This window comes from Urocampus carinirostris, chromosome 1 (genome assembly GCF_059441175.1).
Source record: "Urocampus carinirostris isolate Australia breed hairy pipefish chromosome 1, RoL_Ucar_1.0, whole genome shotgun sequence".
Classification (NCBI taxonomy): Eukaryota; Metazoa; Chordata; class Actinopteri; order Syngnathiformes; family Syngnathidae; genus Urocampus; species Urocampus carinirostris.
This window is the reverse complement of record NC_142349.1, coordinates 67629039-67647184: the sequence shown is the minus strand read 5'-3', so window position 1 is coordinate 67647184 and position 18146 is coordinate 67629039. Positions and strand designations below refer to the sequence as shown.

General features: G+C 39.4%; 1 protein-coding gene across 1 annotated transcript in view; it reads left to right on the top strand.

The window, feature by feature from the left end:
* The window catches only part of LOC148376629 (FYVE and coiled-coil domain-containing protein 1-like), a 34417-nt gene extending 18214 nt beyond the window's left edge, over positions 1-16203 (top strand). Inside the window, exons 15-18 of the mRNA XM_088349321.1 lie at positions 1055-1156; positions 3321-3531; positions 5375-5484; positions 5594-16203. Of these exons, the coding sequence (XP_088205447.1) occupies positions 1055-1156; positions 3321-3531; positions 5375-5484; positions 5594-5672 (502 nt within the window). The 3' untranslated portion in view covers positions 5673-16203. The remainder of the gene's footprint in view (positions 1-1054; positions 1157-3320; positions 3532-5374; positions 5485-5593) is intronic.
* The last annotated feature ends 1943 nt before the right edge of the window (positions 16204-18146 follow it).

Sequence of the window (18146 nt, the reverse complement as noted above, 5' to 3'; positions counted from 1 at the left end):
AATTATCTTAATTTACAATTTTTCAATGTTCTGTACTATATGTTGGCTTGGAGAGGTATGGGTGCCACCAAGTTGTACTTGCCCATGACACAGCAAATGGTGCCCCTACGACCCTAGTGGTTATTCAACCAACCAACCGACTTTTTGTTAAAAAAATGCCGAATAATACTTCAAACTACTATATTTCCATGTGTTTGTAACTTTTTTTGTAAAGTACGAAAAAATAAATACAAAAATTAAATTCAATTTTTACATAATTGTTGCTATGTTTTCCCTTTTACATTATTTTATTTTGTAGGGTATTTTTGTATCCTATATCTTTATTTTATTATTTTATTTTCCAACACAAGGATACTGCTGGAGGTGTGAATTTCCCTACGAGGATGAATGAAGTATCTATCTATCTATCTATCTATCTATCTATCTATCTATCTATCTATCTATCTATCTATCTATCTATCTATCTATCTATCTATCTATCTATCTATCTATCTATCTATCTATCTATCTATCTATCCATCCCTTTAGCTCTCTTGCTCTCTCTTTATTTATCTATCTAGTATATCTCTTATTCATCTCTTATTCAATACATTGTAATAAGATACAGTAAAATAAGAAAACTATTGTCATTTTTAAGTAAATATATAAGATATAAGTATTTGTGTCTCCTAAAATAACATAACCAAGGTTAGATTAAACTTAATAAAAAAAACTAAGCCTTAAAATGGGGAAGGGAACTAAGTAGAAATATTGTCAAAGAAGAGAAATGCAATGAAAGGGAGCCCCATTTTTGCCATTCTGTTAGTCATGCGTGTTTTTTGGAATGAGGGAGGAAAACAAAGTGCCCCTAGAACACCCACGTAGGTTTAGATGGAACTTGGAAACATTAACCAAGGGAGCCATATATTTTGGGTGACTCATTTATAATTAAATTGAATTTGCAATCTATTAAGTTACTTGAAGCATGGCATGTTGCAGGTTTCATGTATGACCCCATTTATTATAAGTATATTTGTAGCATTCCAGTCCATTAGTGTCTTTTTGTCTCGTACAGAAGCAGCAGCACGGCAGTTGACATCCCATCGGAGGACCCTGAGGACCAGCTTAATGCCGTGCAGGATGCCGAGATCTGCCTGCTTAAGTCTGGAGAACTTACGTAAATAGGACACTTTCAGTAAAAACAAAAGTCCAGGATGTTTTCTTTTTTGGGGGGTTAATTCGAATGTCAAAAAGGGGAAGTGAGAAATGAAGTGAAACACAACACGTATGCATCACCGGACATAACAAAAATGGTCCAAAAAAACAAACTGTTGCTTGTCAAAACTTTCTAACAGTTAAGCAAAAAATCCTTAATTTACTTTTCACAGATGACCCTACATTTCGCACTATAAGGCGCATCTGATTAAAAAGTAATTTGTTCCATATTTTCATAGCTAAGGCACACGAAATAAAGACACAGCGTGTATATCTGTTAGGTTCTTAATCCAAAAACGGCATATACAGTAATAGTGCAATGCTTAATAGGTATTTCCGATTAAAATCATAAAACATTGGTTGCAGCAGGAATCAAACCCGGTTCACAGCTTTTAGGGTGCTGACCAGAACCACGAGATCCCTGGTGGTACATATGAAAAGGCATTAAAGATTATCTCATTATCTCATTATTTTTACTCAAGGTGCCAGAAACACTTGATTTGCATAGTGCATTCTCATAGTTTGTCTGGGCCAGCAACCCAATATTTTGAAAGGGCCAGAGTGGGCTGAAAAAAACAAACAATATGTCAGTAGCTGCCAAAAATTTAAATCCCTATAAAAATCTATTTTTAAGTGAAAGGAAAATGGGATTACAGAACCTGCCCTGCTCACGAACGGTGGGAGGGTGATATGCGTGCAGCCCCACGGTACAGAGGTTAAGGGTTCAAGTCCAGTTACTGCAACCTCCCCATGTAGTGTTTGCAAGATTCTCCCCGTGCCTGCGTAGGTTTCCTTCGGGCACTCGGGTTTCCTCCCACAATCCAAAAACATGCATGTCAGGTTAATTGGCTGGTCCAAATTGTCCCTATGTGTGAATGAGCGAGTGAGTTGTCTGTCCCAGTGTGCCCTGCGACTGGCTGGCAACCAGTTCAGGGTGTCCCCTGCCCACTGCTCGAAGACGGCTGGGATGGGCTCCAGCACCCCCGGGACCTTACTGAGGATAAGCGGTGCAGATAATGGATGGATGGATGGATGGATGGAAATACTTACAGTGAATAAATAAAGTACCGTAAATCCCGGACTATAAGCCGCTACTTTTTTCCCTAACTTTCAACTCTGCGGCTTATTCAGTGATGCGGCGCTCGAGTGTTGCTACCATTAACTGCCCTATCACAGCCACCGTTTGGGATGAAAGCTATATTATTATTATTAAAGCTTTGAAAACTCTCTCGGTGTACCGTCTTTCTTTGTAAATATGTGTAACCCATGTATAATATGTATTTGCAACTGTATATTTTTGTAATGTATTTATTTTAGACACTTATTCTGATATGTTTTGCACGGGTGAACGAAAAATGAGGGGCGGAACAAACGCGGGGTGCCAAATTTAAGTAGGGACCGCTAAAGGTGAGGGACAAACAAGGAAAGAAGAGGGGGTAAAAAGTTGGTTAAAGAAATAGGAGTTGCGTGAGTAAATGTGTTCATCTGATATATTTTTCCCACCCTTACCTTTGGAAATATACACTTTTTCCTTGGATTACTCTCAACGGGACCCGGACTCTGCAGGTCTGCATCAAACCTTAAATACCGGTATCATTTTCCGTTCATTTTGCCGGCTGTGATTTTTGGACTGTGGACTTCAATGAAGGACAATTAGTTTCTATCGCGGGACTTGAAGTCGGGTTTGGGTTAATTTGGTATTTGCGTTACATGTTTAAATGTGGGCGCATGCGGCTTATATACAGGTGCGGCTTGTGTATGTACAAAATCGGTTTTCCTCTTAAAATGTGTTGGGTGCGGCTTATAATCAGGTGCGCTCTATAGTCCGGAATTTGCGGTACTTTGAGAAACATTTTGCAGATTTTTGGGAAAAATCAGTTCAAAAGAAAGATGCGGACATGAAATATTTCCCAAACAGAGAATAACCTGTATCGTAAAACCTCCTTTTGTAATGCACGTTTAGAAATACTTCATGCATTCCCAATCCTATCCACTATATTCTGCGGTATACAAAGTGCATCGGGATAAAAGGCGCACTCTCTGATTCGGGCCAATTTAGGCTTTTTAGGTGCAACCTATAACAATGCGGTGTTTTAAAACTATCATTTGTGGTCTGTTGCCCTTAGGTTGGCATCTGGTTTTACAGTGGAAGCCATTTTGAGCTTTGGGGACAACTCGCGAGAGCTCTTCATCAAATCAAGCTGTTACAGCACCGTCCCCATCAGCGCCAGCAGGCCGGGCACCTCTGTCTGTTGGACGTTTACCTCGGAACCCAAAGGCATCTCCTTCAGCGTTGTTTTTCGAGAGAGTGCACAGACTCCACTGGAACAGGCCAAGGTCTGGCACACGTTTGAGTCCATGCAATGTGACTTTCAAAGGAGATTATTTTTTTGATTGCTCGCTTATTGGTGGGGTGTGTCGTTTGAGGTGTCCTTTAAAAGTTTAAGGTTGAAAGTATGTGTTATCAATGCTTAACTGAGTTTTAAGAGCTTTAATAGTTTTATTCCCCCACCGTGCTGATTAAAGAAGAGACTTCTATAGCTCTTGACCATTCAGACTTAGTACCGTATTTTCACGACTATAAGGCGCACCTAAAAGCCTTTAATTTTTTTCAAAAGCTGAGCACGCGCATTATATATTAATCAATATTGAGTCGCAAGGTCTCGCAACTAAGGCAAGCAGCCGCCGACTAGATTTTCCCCCATAGGCAAAGTAGTCCGCGGTGTATGCCGGGATATATATATATATATATATATATATATATATATATATATATATATATATATATATATACATACCGGCATTTCATTTCCTAACCAATGTTTCAATCATCATTTGAATCGGTCGCTATTGGCTAAAGTTACTTGGAGCTAAAGGAGGTGGGTCCTTTTTAGTATTTACAGGCTCGCATAGGCTAAAGCGGGGCAAAACAAAGCCTGCAATTGGCCGAAAAAGATGAATGTGAATCCCATGTTAGGTTGCTCTACGGCACAGGTGTCAAACAGGCGGCCCGTGGGCCGGATCAGGCCCGCTAACGGATTAAATCCGGCCTGCGAGACAACACTCTGAGAAGCACAAGAGAAAAACAAGCTGCAGGTTGAAATATGTCAACTTGATGTTGCCAAAGCTAGGTGCCTCTCACAAGGACACTGTACTTGTATTTTTTTTCTCTCTCTCTCTCTCTCTCTCTCTCTCTCTCTCTCTCTCTCTCTCTCTCTCTCTCTCTCTTCAACACCTTTTCTCCCACTCTCTGTCCTAGTCTCTTTCAATCTCTGTGTCTCTCTTTTTGTCTTCCTTTGTTGCTCTTTGTCTCTTTCTCTCTCTGTGTCTTTTTAACTTCTTTTGCTCTAACTTCATTTTTTTCCTTTTCTCTTTCTTTCTTCCTACCCTTTGTGCTTTCTTTTCTCTTTTCTCTCCTGTCTTTCTTTTTCTCTTTGGATTTTTTTCTTCCTCTCCCTTTCTGTCCCCCTCTCTCACGACTTCTCTTTTTATCTCTTTTGTTTCTCACGCTCTCTCCCTCTCTCTCTTTCTTTGTCCCGCCCTCTCTCTTCTTTTCCCTTCCTCTTTCTCTTATTTCTTTATCTCTCTTTTTATTTCTTATTAATCTACTAGTCCGGCCCCCGACAGAATGTTTGTTCTATCGTCTGGCCTCGAGTTAAAATGAGTTTGACACCCCTGCTCTATGGCATGGAGAAATCATTTTTTACTAGTTTCTATCCGTAAACAGGAATTATGGGGCTTAACAGACAGCTAGCAACAAGCAATGTCGATCTATGCAGATGCTTTCCCAGCGGATTTTTTTCTTTTATTTGTCGTCATTATTGCGTGTTGTGGAGTGAGTAAATATCGAAGGTTATCAAGTGACATTACTTGAATATTATAGTATTCAGATTCCTGATTACATTTTCAACAGCTTATTAGTAACTGTATCAAATTGCATTTTTAAAGTAACCCTCCCAAGTCTGGCCCTGAGCGCAGAAAATGTCGAAGAAAATATTGCAAGTGGGTCATTGGCCTGCCGCAGGACAGATCTTAAAAGCATCTGTTTCAAACAAGGCTCTTTAAAGAGGCTTATAAGTGTACCTTGCCGCTATTTTACGAAGACACCTGGGAACTGTTTTCATTTGAGGAAAAGAGTGCTGCAATACGTCTCCTTTAAACAAGTGTCCTCTTTTGGCAGGTCTTGATCCCGCGAACTCGCTGCAACTCCCATAAGGAGACAATAAAAGGTGAAATGAAGGTTCGCAAACCTGGGGAGTACATACTCATCTTTGATAACTCCTTTTCTAGGTGAGTTCCCCCCCCCCCTGTTTGAATCACCACCGTGGTTTTCTTTTATTACTTTTCTTCCCCGAGTTTAATGCATCAATTCTCAGGGTAACATGCTGGTGTCATTCAGGTTCATTTCCAAGCGAGTGATGTATCACCTGGCGGTGGATGCTGGCGGAGAAGAAAAAGGGAGTCCAGTCGGGTGTTGATGGCTAGCTCAAAGTGGAGGCGACTTGAAGAGATCCTCTGAGGAGAGTAGTGAAGGAACTTTAGAAACATCGAAGACTGAATATCATCAGGTGAAGTAATCATCAAGCATGCATGGCTTTGTTTTCTAAGCAAACACAAACATGACCTATTATGGTTGGCGAGCAGACATACTCCTAAATAGAGGTAAGATCGTGCCTCAAAAAATCCAGCCTGAGCAGACCTGGTATTAATGCCTGACCCAGCCCGAACTCGGAGAATGAAGTTGATTTGAGGGACTGAGCCCGAAGCAAACCCGAATTTTGATATTTTATTTGTGAGGACTTGGGAGGAGAAGGGCCGGAAAGCATTCAGAAGGGCAAATCCTCCACAAATAAAAAAGAAACAAAGAACAATGATGGGTGGATAATTAAAAAAAAAAAAAAATCTGTGAAAAGGGAAGCCCAGCCCAAACCCAAACGATTGATGTTTTAGGAACGACTCGACAATCTAAAATCTCATAACATTCGATGAAAAATGATGTTTTTCCTCAATCAGTGTCCACTTTTGTTAAAAAAAAATATTTAGGACTTGGAACTGTGTAAAAAACACTGATTATTCATTTTGGCCAATTTTTCTGTGACTATGGATTTTACTATTTTTGTTACCTGTTTTTTTCAAGTTTAAGTATATTTTTATCTTGTTTTTCTTAAAATATAAATACAAAATAATGATAGAGTAATCCCTTACATTAAATTGGTTTACATTTCACGGTCTTGCTGGATTTCATCATGGATTGTGTTCTGGATTCTGATTCGCTAAACAGTCCCTAAAACAAATTAATTTTAATAGACAAGGTATACAGATCTTTTATTTTTCAATCAACTATCTGGGCCTGTAAAATATTTTGCTCTTTCAGTATTTCATTGTATAAACACTGTAACAAAATAAAGTTTGCAACTATCACGGGATATTTTTGGAATGTAATCCCTCTGGGAAAAACAAGGGATTAATGTACAGTACATTTTTTACTAAATTATAACTATTTTTTTGTTTTAGTAAATTCAGAAAATGATTAAAATCATAAAATTCTATACATATTTGTTTTACTTTATTTGATTTATTCAAGAGTTTTTGCAGTGCAATCTTAATCAGATTAATCAAATAAAATTAGTGATTTAATATATTTCCCTATGCTACCTAACAAGCAGATAATTAGTATATTAAAAAAACGCGTCATCTGCTGCCTCCTACTGATATGGATGCATGTTACAGTTAGTCAGCTGAGTGTACTTAACTCTGGCTTGCTTTTTTGTGGCGATACCATTGGACAATATCCCGCTGCACACTAGTGTACTCCATCACAATGGTTGAAAAACACTGGCTCAGAATATCCAAGCATTTATAGTCTTGTTCTACAACGAGGAACAAAGGGCTATTGATTGGGGTGAGTCATTCAGAGATTGGCCTTGGACCTCCTCCAATAAAGTCATGGAGTTGCCAGATCGTTTCAGAACTAACTGAGGCATCCAATTACTTTCTAGTGTACGGTTCTACATTTGTGGGGTTTTGGTCTTTATGGCTCATTTTATGCAGCCATGAATTTGTTAAATTGACAGTGAGTAATATTTAATGCCTCCTAGTGGTACAAAAGAACATTCAGGAAAAAAATACATTGATTTGAATACTAGGAATAAATACCTGATTTATCATAACAATGTTAATTTTTTTAAAGAAAATCACAGGTTGAGAAATTTGAATTTCTTTCACATAGTGGAATCCCTACCTAGAAGCCGCTGCCACGTTTGTCTGGTATCTTGCTGCTACGCTTTGCTCTGTGGCACTGGTTTTCGTTCCCATTTTACAGCAGTGGTCAAATATTACACACTGGGGCTTTAAATGTGGTTTTAGTGGGTGTCAAAATAACGTATTGTAATCTGTAGTTGTCTGGAATAACACAACTGCTCTTATACATGGGATGTTTTTACAAAGACTGACACATTACCACTGTAAGTTGCACCTAATCATTTCAGTTCGTGTAATTTGGTTTTGTGGAAGGCATGTCAATGTTATCGCTTTTTTCAATGTTAACACTTCAAACATATTTTGATGTCAAATCAAGTCATTGTTCATCACATTGATGCGAAAAAAATGATGTTCATTGTTTCCTAGATACCATAAAAAGCCATGGCATCTGTATTTTTTATGTAACACTATTGTACAGAAAGCCTTTACTGGAAAAGGAGATCTGACATGTCTAGTGTGAAAATATGTCTTTATGGTTGCCTTTTACGACGGTCAAACGTTATTTGGAATTTGAATTTTAAGGGCGTGACACAATCTGTAAAGTTGAAGCAATGCCATATGCAGTATGTGCATAATCGCCGTGTTTTCAATGATGACAAATCAATTGTATGTCATATACCTCTTCTGTATTGCTGTGTGTTAAAGTTAGGAATGAGTACATTCCCTCCAGATTCTCGATGTGACAGTGGGTACGTTTACATGCAGGGAATTATCCAATTGGAAACATAATGCCGTCAGTATTATGTATTACAGTCGTATGCAAAATTTTGGGCACCCCTGATCATTTTCAAGATTTTATTTTATAAATCATTGGTTGTTCGGATCAGCAATTTCAGTTAAATATATCTATCATATAGCAGACAAACACAGTGATATCTGAGATGTGAAATGAAGTTCATAAGATTTAGAGAAAGTTTGCAATAATTACTTAAGCAAAAGTAGGCAGGTGCATAAATTTGGCCACCCTTGTTGTTTTCTTGATTTGAATACCTTTAACACTAATTATTGGAGCATAAAATTGGTTCGGTAAGCTCATTGACCCTTGAACGACATACACAGGTGAAGCCAATCATGGGAAAGGGCATTTAAGGTGGCCAGTTGTTCTCCTCTTTGCATCTCCTCCAAAGAGTGGCAACTTGGCAGCCTCAGAACAACTGTCAAACGACCTGATAACACGGATTGTTCAACATCGTGGTTTAGGGAAAGGACACAAAAAGCTAGCTGAGAGATTTCAGCTGTTCCACTGTGAGGAACATAGTGAGGAAATGGAAGCTCACAGGCACAGTTCTAGTTAAGGCCCGGAGTGGCAGGTCAAGTAAAATCTCAGATAAGCAGAGGTGAGAACAGTCAAACTCAACCCACAGACCAGCTCCCAAGACCTAAACATGATCTTGCTGCATATGAAGTCACTGCGCATTGTTTAACAATTCAGCGCACTTGGCACAAGGAGATGCTGTATGATAGAGTAATGCGGCAGAAGCTTTTTCTGCGCACATTCCACAAACAGAGTCACTTTAGGTATGCTAAAGCACATTTGGATAAGCCAGCTTCATTTTGGAGTAAGGTGCTGCGGACTGGTGAAACTAAAATTGAGTTATTTGGACATAACAAGGGACAGTATACATGGTGGAAGAAGAACACGGCATTCCAAGACAAACACTTGCTACCCACAGTGAAATTTGGTGGTGGGGCTGTGTGGCCAGCGCAGGTACTGGCAATCTTGTTAAAGTTGAGGGTCGCATGGATTCCAGTCAGTATCAGCAGATTCTTGTGAACAATGTTCTAGAATCAGTGACAAAGCTGAAATTGCGCAAGGGCTGGATACTTCAACAAGACAACGACCCTAAACACTGCTGAAATTCTACTAAGGCATTCATGCAGAGGAACAAGTACAATGTTATGGAATGGCCACCTTAGTCACCAGACCTGAATATTATTGAAAATCTGTGGTGTGATTTAAAGCGGGCTGTCCATGCTCTGAAACAATCAAACCTGACTAAAGTGAAGATGTTTTGTAAAGAATAATGGTCAAAAATACCGCCAACCAGAATCCAGACACTCATTGGAAGCTATAGCGAGCGTTTGGACTGAGCTGTTATTTCTGCAAAAGGAGGATGTCATTTTTCTGTTGGGGTGCCCATATTTATGCACCTGCCTACTTTTGTTGAAGCAATTACTGCACTTTTTCTGTAAATCTTATAAACTTAATTTCACTTCTCAGATATCACTCTGTTTGTCTGCTATTTGACATATTTTACTGAAATTGCTGATCTGAACGACCGATGGTTTGTAAAGGAAAATCTTGAAAATAAACAGGGGTGCCCAAACTTTTGCATACGACTGTATGTAAACGCACACAAAAACGAAGGTCTTGAGACAACTGCACAGATACTTTATGCCGCAAAGTAATGTAGGCCCTGAAGTACAGAGACGAAGTATACACGTTAACTCTGGTAAAGTTGCTAAAGAAAGCTTCATGTGTATTGTTTGTTTTCTAAAGAGGAGTTTCCATTTTTTCTGCCCCATGGCATAAATGCCTCCGTTGTATCCATCCATATATGGTGTAAGTCTGCTTTTGGCAAGCGACATACAAACACACTTTGTAAAGCAATGGAACTCATTTTTGGAGCACGGAGAAAACAAGCTCATTTTTTGTTGTATTTAGAGAAAAAATAATGAATAAAATTGTCTCTTCGTGCCACACATAATTGTAATTCTCAAAAACGCCATATGTCGGGTTATTTGCTTGTCTCTAGGCATGCAAACTATTTATACTCGACAAAAATCGGACTTTTGATCCCAGTCAGACTATTTCCTGCACGTAAACGTAGTCATTGATTTTCAATATAAATGTATCCACCTGTTTGACAAAACAAGTCTTCATTGAATGTAAGCGGAACACTTTGCAACAATAACATATTTTCAGACTCTTAATATTGCTGGTAATGACTGCCCTTAAGGTTAAAGCTTTTAACCTGACCTAACTATAACTCTTGAGTTTTAGTTTAGAGCAGGTTTAACTATTGCTTTAAATCAAGTTTAAAGTTTTAACGACGAATTAAAGATTTAAAGCTTTGCATTTTGATAACTTGCCGTGATCTCCGTGCCTTGTGGCACTGAAACACTGCAATGTGTACTAACAGATATTAAAACCCACCAAGTCCTGAAGTCCTGCCTCTAGTTGGCTGGGCAGCGCACATTTGTTTAGCTTCCAGGAAAGGCTTTGAAACAAGTCTAATCCATTTAGGGGGGAATTCCCGAGGCAGAGGCTGTTCTAAAGACGATGTGTCCTTGTTTGTTGATGGCATTTACCGGACATTTTAGGATATCAAAATCTTGAGATTCAAGATTTATGACATGAGGCAGCATGAGAAGCACGCACTTCTCCAAATTCTGCTAAAAAGATAAGTCACTTCGATGATCTTGACCAGTTAGTACAGGGGTTCGGGAACCCTTTTGACCCAAAATGGCCATAATAGCCAAATATTTTTTTATTTTTAAGAGAGCTATACCATTTATTTTACGACAAAATTCAACAAAACTGCCAAAACCCGCTCTCCAGACACAAGCTAATTTTTTCAGCGCATTTTCTTTCCCGGTGTAACGGTAGATGATTTGATGAAGTTTATGAAATAATACTAATGCCAGAGGCTGTGTCCTATATGAACAAATATACCACTTTAAACCTGTCTCCCTCCCACAGTCATTGAGGCTCATTTTGACCTTCATTTTTTTTCAAAATAATGGTTTCAAAACAAGGTGAAAGCAAAGTTTTGTAAATATGTCACAAAAAACTGCAAACAAAAAGTTCATGGATCTATAGTAGATACGGCACATGTGAGAGAGAGCGGAGCCTGCTTTGTACCCACATCTACTGCTCACACATACAATTTTTTTTTTGTGAGTTTGGCTAGCGTTTTGGGCTAATTACAGTTTTTTTGGGGGGGGTTATCATGAAGGGTCTCAACAGTGAACATTCATTATTTAATGAGCTTCCATATATTGGATTCTTTAGCCATGTACAGCCAAAACGGGGTCTGTTGGTGTGACACTTTGACCGTAAGCTATAGATAAGACTGTGTCCTTTACATACTGAACTGAACATAGCACCAAACCAAGCCTAACTTATCGGAATTGGAACACTACATAGGAAATTTGCAAAGGTATGAAGGATAGCTAATTTCAATTCTTTGACTCTTTCTTGAAAAGAAGTCAGTTTAACTTCACATCTCTTTGAGAACAGTCAATTTTTTAAAGGAAATGGAACATCTACGTCCAAAATGTCTCCTCTTGAAACACAATGTCGGACTGGGAAATGTTTATCCCTTATAAATAAAATATACAGAATTTTCTAGACTGGAAACAGTCGATCCAACTCATCATATTCCTCTTAAAAGCAAACTACATTTTTGATATAATAGCAATTTCTGTCTTCAAAATAGTTGGCCGAATAGATGTTATAAGCTAGGCTAAACGGATTATCCTTTTAAGACATGTAGGAAGATGTAAAGGAAATTCTGTGAAAATGACTGTGCATAGATTAAGAATTTAGCCAGTTTTAACCTACTTCTGTGTCAGCCTCCACCAACGCTTCGGTTATTAGCTCCAGAATTGATGTCGGAGGCGACTTCATTGGATTTAGGATTTGAGAATGACACGATTCTGTAGGATAAACAGGCTATTTTGGAGGGGAATTTGTAGATAGAGAATATAATGTTATATGCGTCATAAGTGGATACAATATTCATCCATAATGAGCTGGGAGTTGTAAGGTGAAATTCTTTCATGGCGGGGGATAGAAATTTATGATAATTAGCTAATACGTTCTAAACCCCCGGTACCTTATGTAAAATCATTAAAATTGCATATACAGTGCTGTTCAAAATAATAGAAGTACAATGTGACTAACCAGAATATCTCTCTTTTTGTAAAACCAGCAGGTGAAGAAAATTTTCAGAAAACAAACAAGACCAAGCATCCATAATAGGCACGATCGGAAGGCTGTGCTATTGGGCCATTTGTTTAAAGAGGTATGTTTAAAAAATACCAGTGTGGCAACCCATCTCTGAGTTTGTCAATTTTGGGGAAGGAAGAAAAAACAAAAACAGGTGTCAATCAGGTGTGAATCGGATGCCTATTTGAGGATGATGAAGCCAGCACAGGTTGAACATGCATTTGAGGAAAGTGAGTCGTTCAAGACACTGCTCTGGAGAACATTGTTCTTGGATTAAAAAGTTGATTGGAGAGGGAAGAAACTAGTTCACTAAAATGATCTCCAATGCCTTAAAATGGGTAGAAAAACCAGAGACACGAGGAAGAAAACTGAAAAAAAATCTTAGAATGGACTAGAGAACAATTAGAATGACAACGGCTCAGCCGATGATCAGCTCCAGAACGATCAAACACAGTCTGAAGATATCTGTCAGTTCTGTGACAGTTAGAAAACGTCTGTGTGAAGCAAATTTATTTTCAAGAATCCCTCTGTTAAATCAAAGGCATATGCAGAAGAGCTTACGATTCACCAAAGAACACATCAACTGCCCTAAAGAAAAATGAAGGAACATTTTGTGGACTCATGAGAGTAAAATTGTTCTTTTTGGATCCAAGAGCCACAGACCCTGTGTAAGATGGACCCCAATCTCTGAATTCAAACCTCAGTACAGATTCAAGACCGTGAAGCATGGTGGTGCAAGTATCATGGTTTGGGCATGTTTCTCTTACTCTGGTGTTTGGCCCATTTATCGCATACCAGGGATTATGAATCAGTTTGTGTATGTCAAGATACTTGAAGACGTTATGTTTCCTTAATATGAAGAGGACATGCCCTTGAAATGGGTATTTCAACAAGACAATGACCCCAAACAGACCAGTAGACGACTAAGTCTTGGTTCCAAACCAATCAAATTAATGTTATGGAGTGGCCGACCCAATCCCCAAATCTCAATCCAATCGAGAACTTGTGGACTGACATCAGAAAATGCTGATTGTGAAGCAAAACTAAGAAAAGTAGATGAAATGTGGAATGTTGTTAAGCAATCGTGGTTTGAAATAACACCTGAAAGGTGCCCCAAGTTGGTGGACTATGCCACACAGATGCGAAGCAGCGCTTTACAATGTGCTTCACACTTACCCATTCGTTGTTCGTTGGGGTTGTCCATCGATTCGATGATGACCATCTTCTTTTATTTGTGAGTCTGCTGATGTTCGAACAGTCCGATCCTGGATTGTGGTCGGAGACTCAGGTAAAAGAGGATACCTGCGCAATGAGGGTTTTTAAAGTGGCGTAAGGGGTGCGCTTTCCCCAACGCCACTATCTTGATTGTAAAGAAGGTGGTTCCAGTGGCAAGGGAGACCCCAGACGACCGGCATCTTTCTACAACTGCAGGCGGCTAACGGGATCCTGGTCTGTAGGAAACCGCCTCAAAGCGTGCCGCCACCAGTTTTTGGGATCATTCTTAGTCTGGACTCCACCCTTCGACCTGTTCGGCTTGGGTAACCCTACCAGGAGTACGAGACTCCCGCCGACATAGCTCTAGGGGTCATGGAGACGCGCAAAGTGCCCCACCACGATAAGGTGGTGATCCGTCGGGACCCATTCACACACACACTCACACACCAATACCTGCGATCTCTGGTAGAGGGCTCGTCTTGGGATCAAGAGATCGCAGGTTCGTGTTATATGTCGAAGTGTCCTTGGGCAAGAGACTGAATCCCTAATGCCCCCAATAAGCAGGTCGACGCCTTGCATGGCTGCATGGCCACTATTGGTGTGTGAGTGTGTGTGTTAATGGGTAAGAGTGAAGCACATTGTAAAACGCTTTGGGAGGTCTTGATTGACTTGAAAAGCGCTATAGAAATGCAGACCATTTACATTTATAAAAAAAAAAAAACTGTGGTCATACAACTAAATATCAGGACTGCTAAATCCTGTCTTTTTTGTGGGAAATACAAAATTGTTTTGAGTTTGTACAGTCAACAGCAGACACTGCTATTTTTTGCCTAATTGCACAGCCTTCAGTGCGTGCCTATTCTGAATGCTGGGTCTTGTTTGTTTTCTGAGAATCTACTGCACTTCCTGGTAACTTATTTGGCATGTAACAATAACAAACCTACTAAAACCTGAGATATTCCGGTTAGTCACATTGCACCGCTGTTATTTCTAAGAGCACAGTACATGTTAAAAAATAGTAACAAAACAATTTATATGAAGAACTACGAATATATGTAATATACGCTTATATGATCAGAAAACAATTCAATTATAATTTTCTAAGTACTGTATACTGTATAACAGGGGTGTCAAACTCGTTTTAGCTGGGGGGCACAAATGCTATAACGGGGGCCGGACTCGTAAGTTTAAGAGAAAGAGAGAGGGAGAAAAGAGAGAAAGAGGGGGAGGGAAAGAGAGTATAATAAACAGTGAGAGAAAAAGAGAGAGCAGAATAGAGATATGAATGGAGAAGAAGGGGGAAATGAATATAGAGAGAAAAAGAAGAAAGAGAAAGATAAAAAGAATAAGAGAAGTGAAACAACAGAAAGAAAAAGAGTCAGCAGGAGAAAAAGAGACAAAGTGAGGTGAGAGAGAGAGAGAGGTCAAAAAAGGGAAAGAAAGAGGGTGAGAAAGAAAGACAATAATGGAAAGAAAGAGAACTAAAGTGTAAATTAGAGAGAGAAAATAGAAAGCGAACAAGACAGAGAGAAAGAAAGAGTGAGAGAGAAAAGAGAGAGAAAGAGTGTGAACAGGAGAAAGAAAAAGAGGGAGAGATAAATAAAACGGAAGTGAGTCAGAGAGAAATGGAGAAATACTACCACAATTCTTTTGCAAGCGTTAACTGGCTTTGGTGACAACCAGTGGAAACTACAGCTCATTTTCCTCTTGCGCTTCTCTCACTGTTGTCTTGCGGGCCGGAGTCAAACCATCGGTGGGCCCGATCTGGCCCGCGGGCCGCCCGTTTGACACCTGTGCTGTATAATGAGGTGTTTACACTTTACACAAGAAGAGACGCCGTAACCCGGGTATCGACCGTATTCTATAAAGATCCTAGGATGAAGTATTTTGACTACAACAAATATTAGCGAGTTATCCCGGAATGGTGGTAGAAGGAGGAAGATATCCAGCTTTACACATACCTACTGGATAACTTTCTTTCTAAAATCAAACAAAAACCTGAAAGGACTTTTTATAAAAGTTTATACTGCATTTTTTTTACATTCTGAAATCACGTCAATTATGAATGTCACAGTATGGTAACATACTTTTCTATTGTGTGACATTTTTTTTTACACAATTTTATTCCTATCTGTTTTTTGCCAAATATATTGGGGAAATTGTTAAAGATGGAGAAGATTCTATCGATATAAAGCATGGCGGCTCGGCGATTGGTGTCGGCACGTATTCTTTCTCTTCCTTGTTACCACTTTTTCGTCGTAGTGGAATTGTACTTCAATCGTTGTCGACTGTATGGAAATGTTTACATGTTAGGAATAATAAAAGCATTGTTTAAAGGTGCTTTTCTGTTGATTTCATTTACTGTAGGTGTATTTCAGGGATGCTACAAGCTTTTGGCTGATTTCAAATGTAGGAAGATGTAAAGGAAACGATTTCTTATTTCAAAATAACATAATAACAGTCATTAACCTTTAATGTTAAAAAAATAACGGATTACTCTTGTCAATTGGCTGCTTAGTAAATGATTGTTTTGCTTAAATCAATGACAAGTTTGCAGCTTTAGCACACAAATAAATCGTGAAAAAAAAAATCAGGCCTTGTGATTTTTTTGGATTTTTCTTTTTAGTTTATCTCTCTCACAGTGGACATGGACCTACATTGAAAATTTCAGACCCATGATTAAATAATAACAAAATAGCAGGGTGTTCAAATACTTATTTTCTTCACCGTATATACCGTATTTTCCGCACTACAGGGAGTGCAGAATTATTAGGCAAGTTGTATTTTTGAGGATTAATTTTATTATTGAACAACAACCATGTTCTTAATGAACCCAAAAGTCTCATTAATATCAAAGCTGAATATTTTGGAAGTTGGAGTGGGGCTTTTTTAGTTTTAGCTATTTTAGGAGGATATCTGTGTGTGCAGGTGACTATTACTGTGCATAATTATTAGGCAACTTAACAAAAAACAAATGTATACCCATTTCAATTATTTATTTTCATCAGGGAAACCAATATAACAGCTCAACATTCACAAATATACATTTCTGACATTCAAAAACAAAACAAAAACAAATCAGTGACCAATATAGCCACCTTTCTTTGCAAGGACACTCAAAAGCCTGCCATCCATGGATTCTGTCAGTGCTTTGATCTGTTCACGATCAACATTGCGTGCAGCAGCAACCACAGCCTCCCAGACACTGTTCAGAGAGGTGTACTGTTTTCCCTCCTTGTAAATCTCACATTTGATGAGGGACCACAGGTTCTCTATGGGGTTCAGATCAGGTGAACAAGGAGGCCATGTCATTAGTTTTTCTTCTTTTAGACCCTTTCTTGCCAGCCACGCTGTGGAGTACTTGGATGCGTATGATGGAGCGTTGTCCTGCATGAAAATCATGTTTTTCTTGAAGGATGCGGACTTCTTCCTGTACCACTGCTTGAAGAAGGTGTCTTCCAGAAACTGGCAGTAGGACTGGGAGTTGAGCTTGAGTCCATCGCCAACCCGAAAAGGCCCCACAAGCTCATCTTTGATGATACCAGCCCATACCAGTACCCCACCTCCACCTTGCTGGCGTCTGAGGCGGACTGGAGCTCTCTGCCCTTTACCGATCCAGCCACGGGCCCATCCATCTGGCCCATCAAGACTCACTCTCATTTCATCAGTCCATAAAACCTTAGAAAAATCCGTCTTGAGATTTTTCTTGGCCCAGTCTTGACGTTTCAGCTTGTGTGTCTTGTTCAGTGGTGGTCGTTTTTCAGCCTTTCTTACCTTGGCCATGTCTCTGAGTATTGCACACCTTGTGCTTTTGGGCACTCCAGTGATGTTGCAGCTCTGAAATATGGCAAAACTGGTGGCAAGTGGCATCTTGGCAGCTGTACGCTTGACTTTTCTCAGTTCACGGGCAGTTATTTTGCGCCTTGGTTTTTCTACACGCTTCTTGCGACCCTGTTGACTATTTTGAATGTAACGCTTGATTGTTCGATGATCACGCGTCAGAAGCTTGGCAATTTTAAGAGTGCTGCATCCCTCTGCAAGATATCTCACTATTTTTGACTTTTCAGAGCCTGTCAAGTCCCTCTTCTGACCCATTTTGCCAAAGGAAAGGAAGTTGCCTAATAATTATGCACACCTGATATAGGGTGTTGATGTCATTAGACCACACCCCTTCTCATTACAGAGATGCACATCACCTGATATGCTTAATTGGTAGTAGGCTTTCGAGCCTATACAGCTTGGAGTAAGACAACATGCATAAAGAGGATGATGTGGTCAAAATACTCATTTGCCTAATAATTCTGCACTCCCTGTATAAGGCGCACCGGGTTATTGGGCGCACCCCGAAAAAATATTTTTTGGTCCTATTTTTGACATACATAAGACGCACCGGATTATAAGGCGCTACAATGGGAACGTCGACAAAACAGTCAGATAGTTCAGTCAAACTTATTACGCCCTTAACATTCCGAAAGCTTGCAAAGACGTAAATACGTGTCGAGAACACGTGCGGATGCGGTGT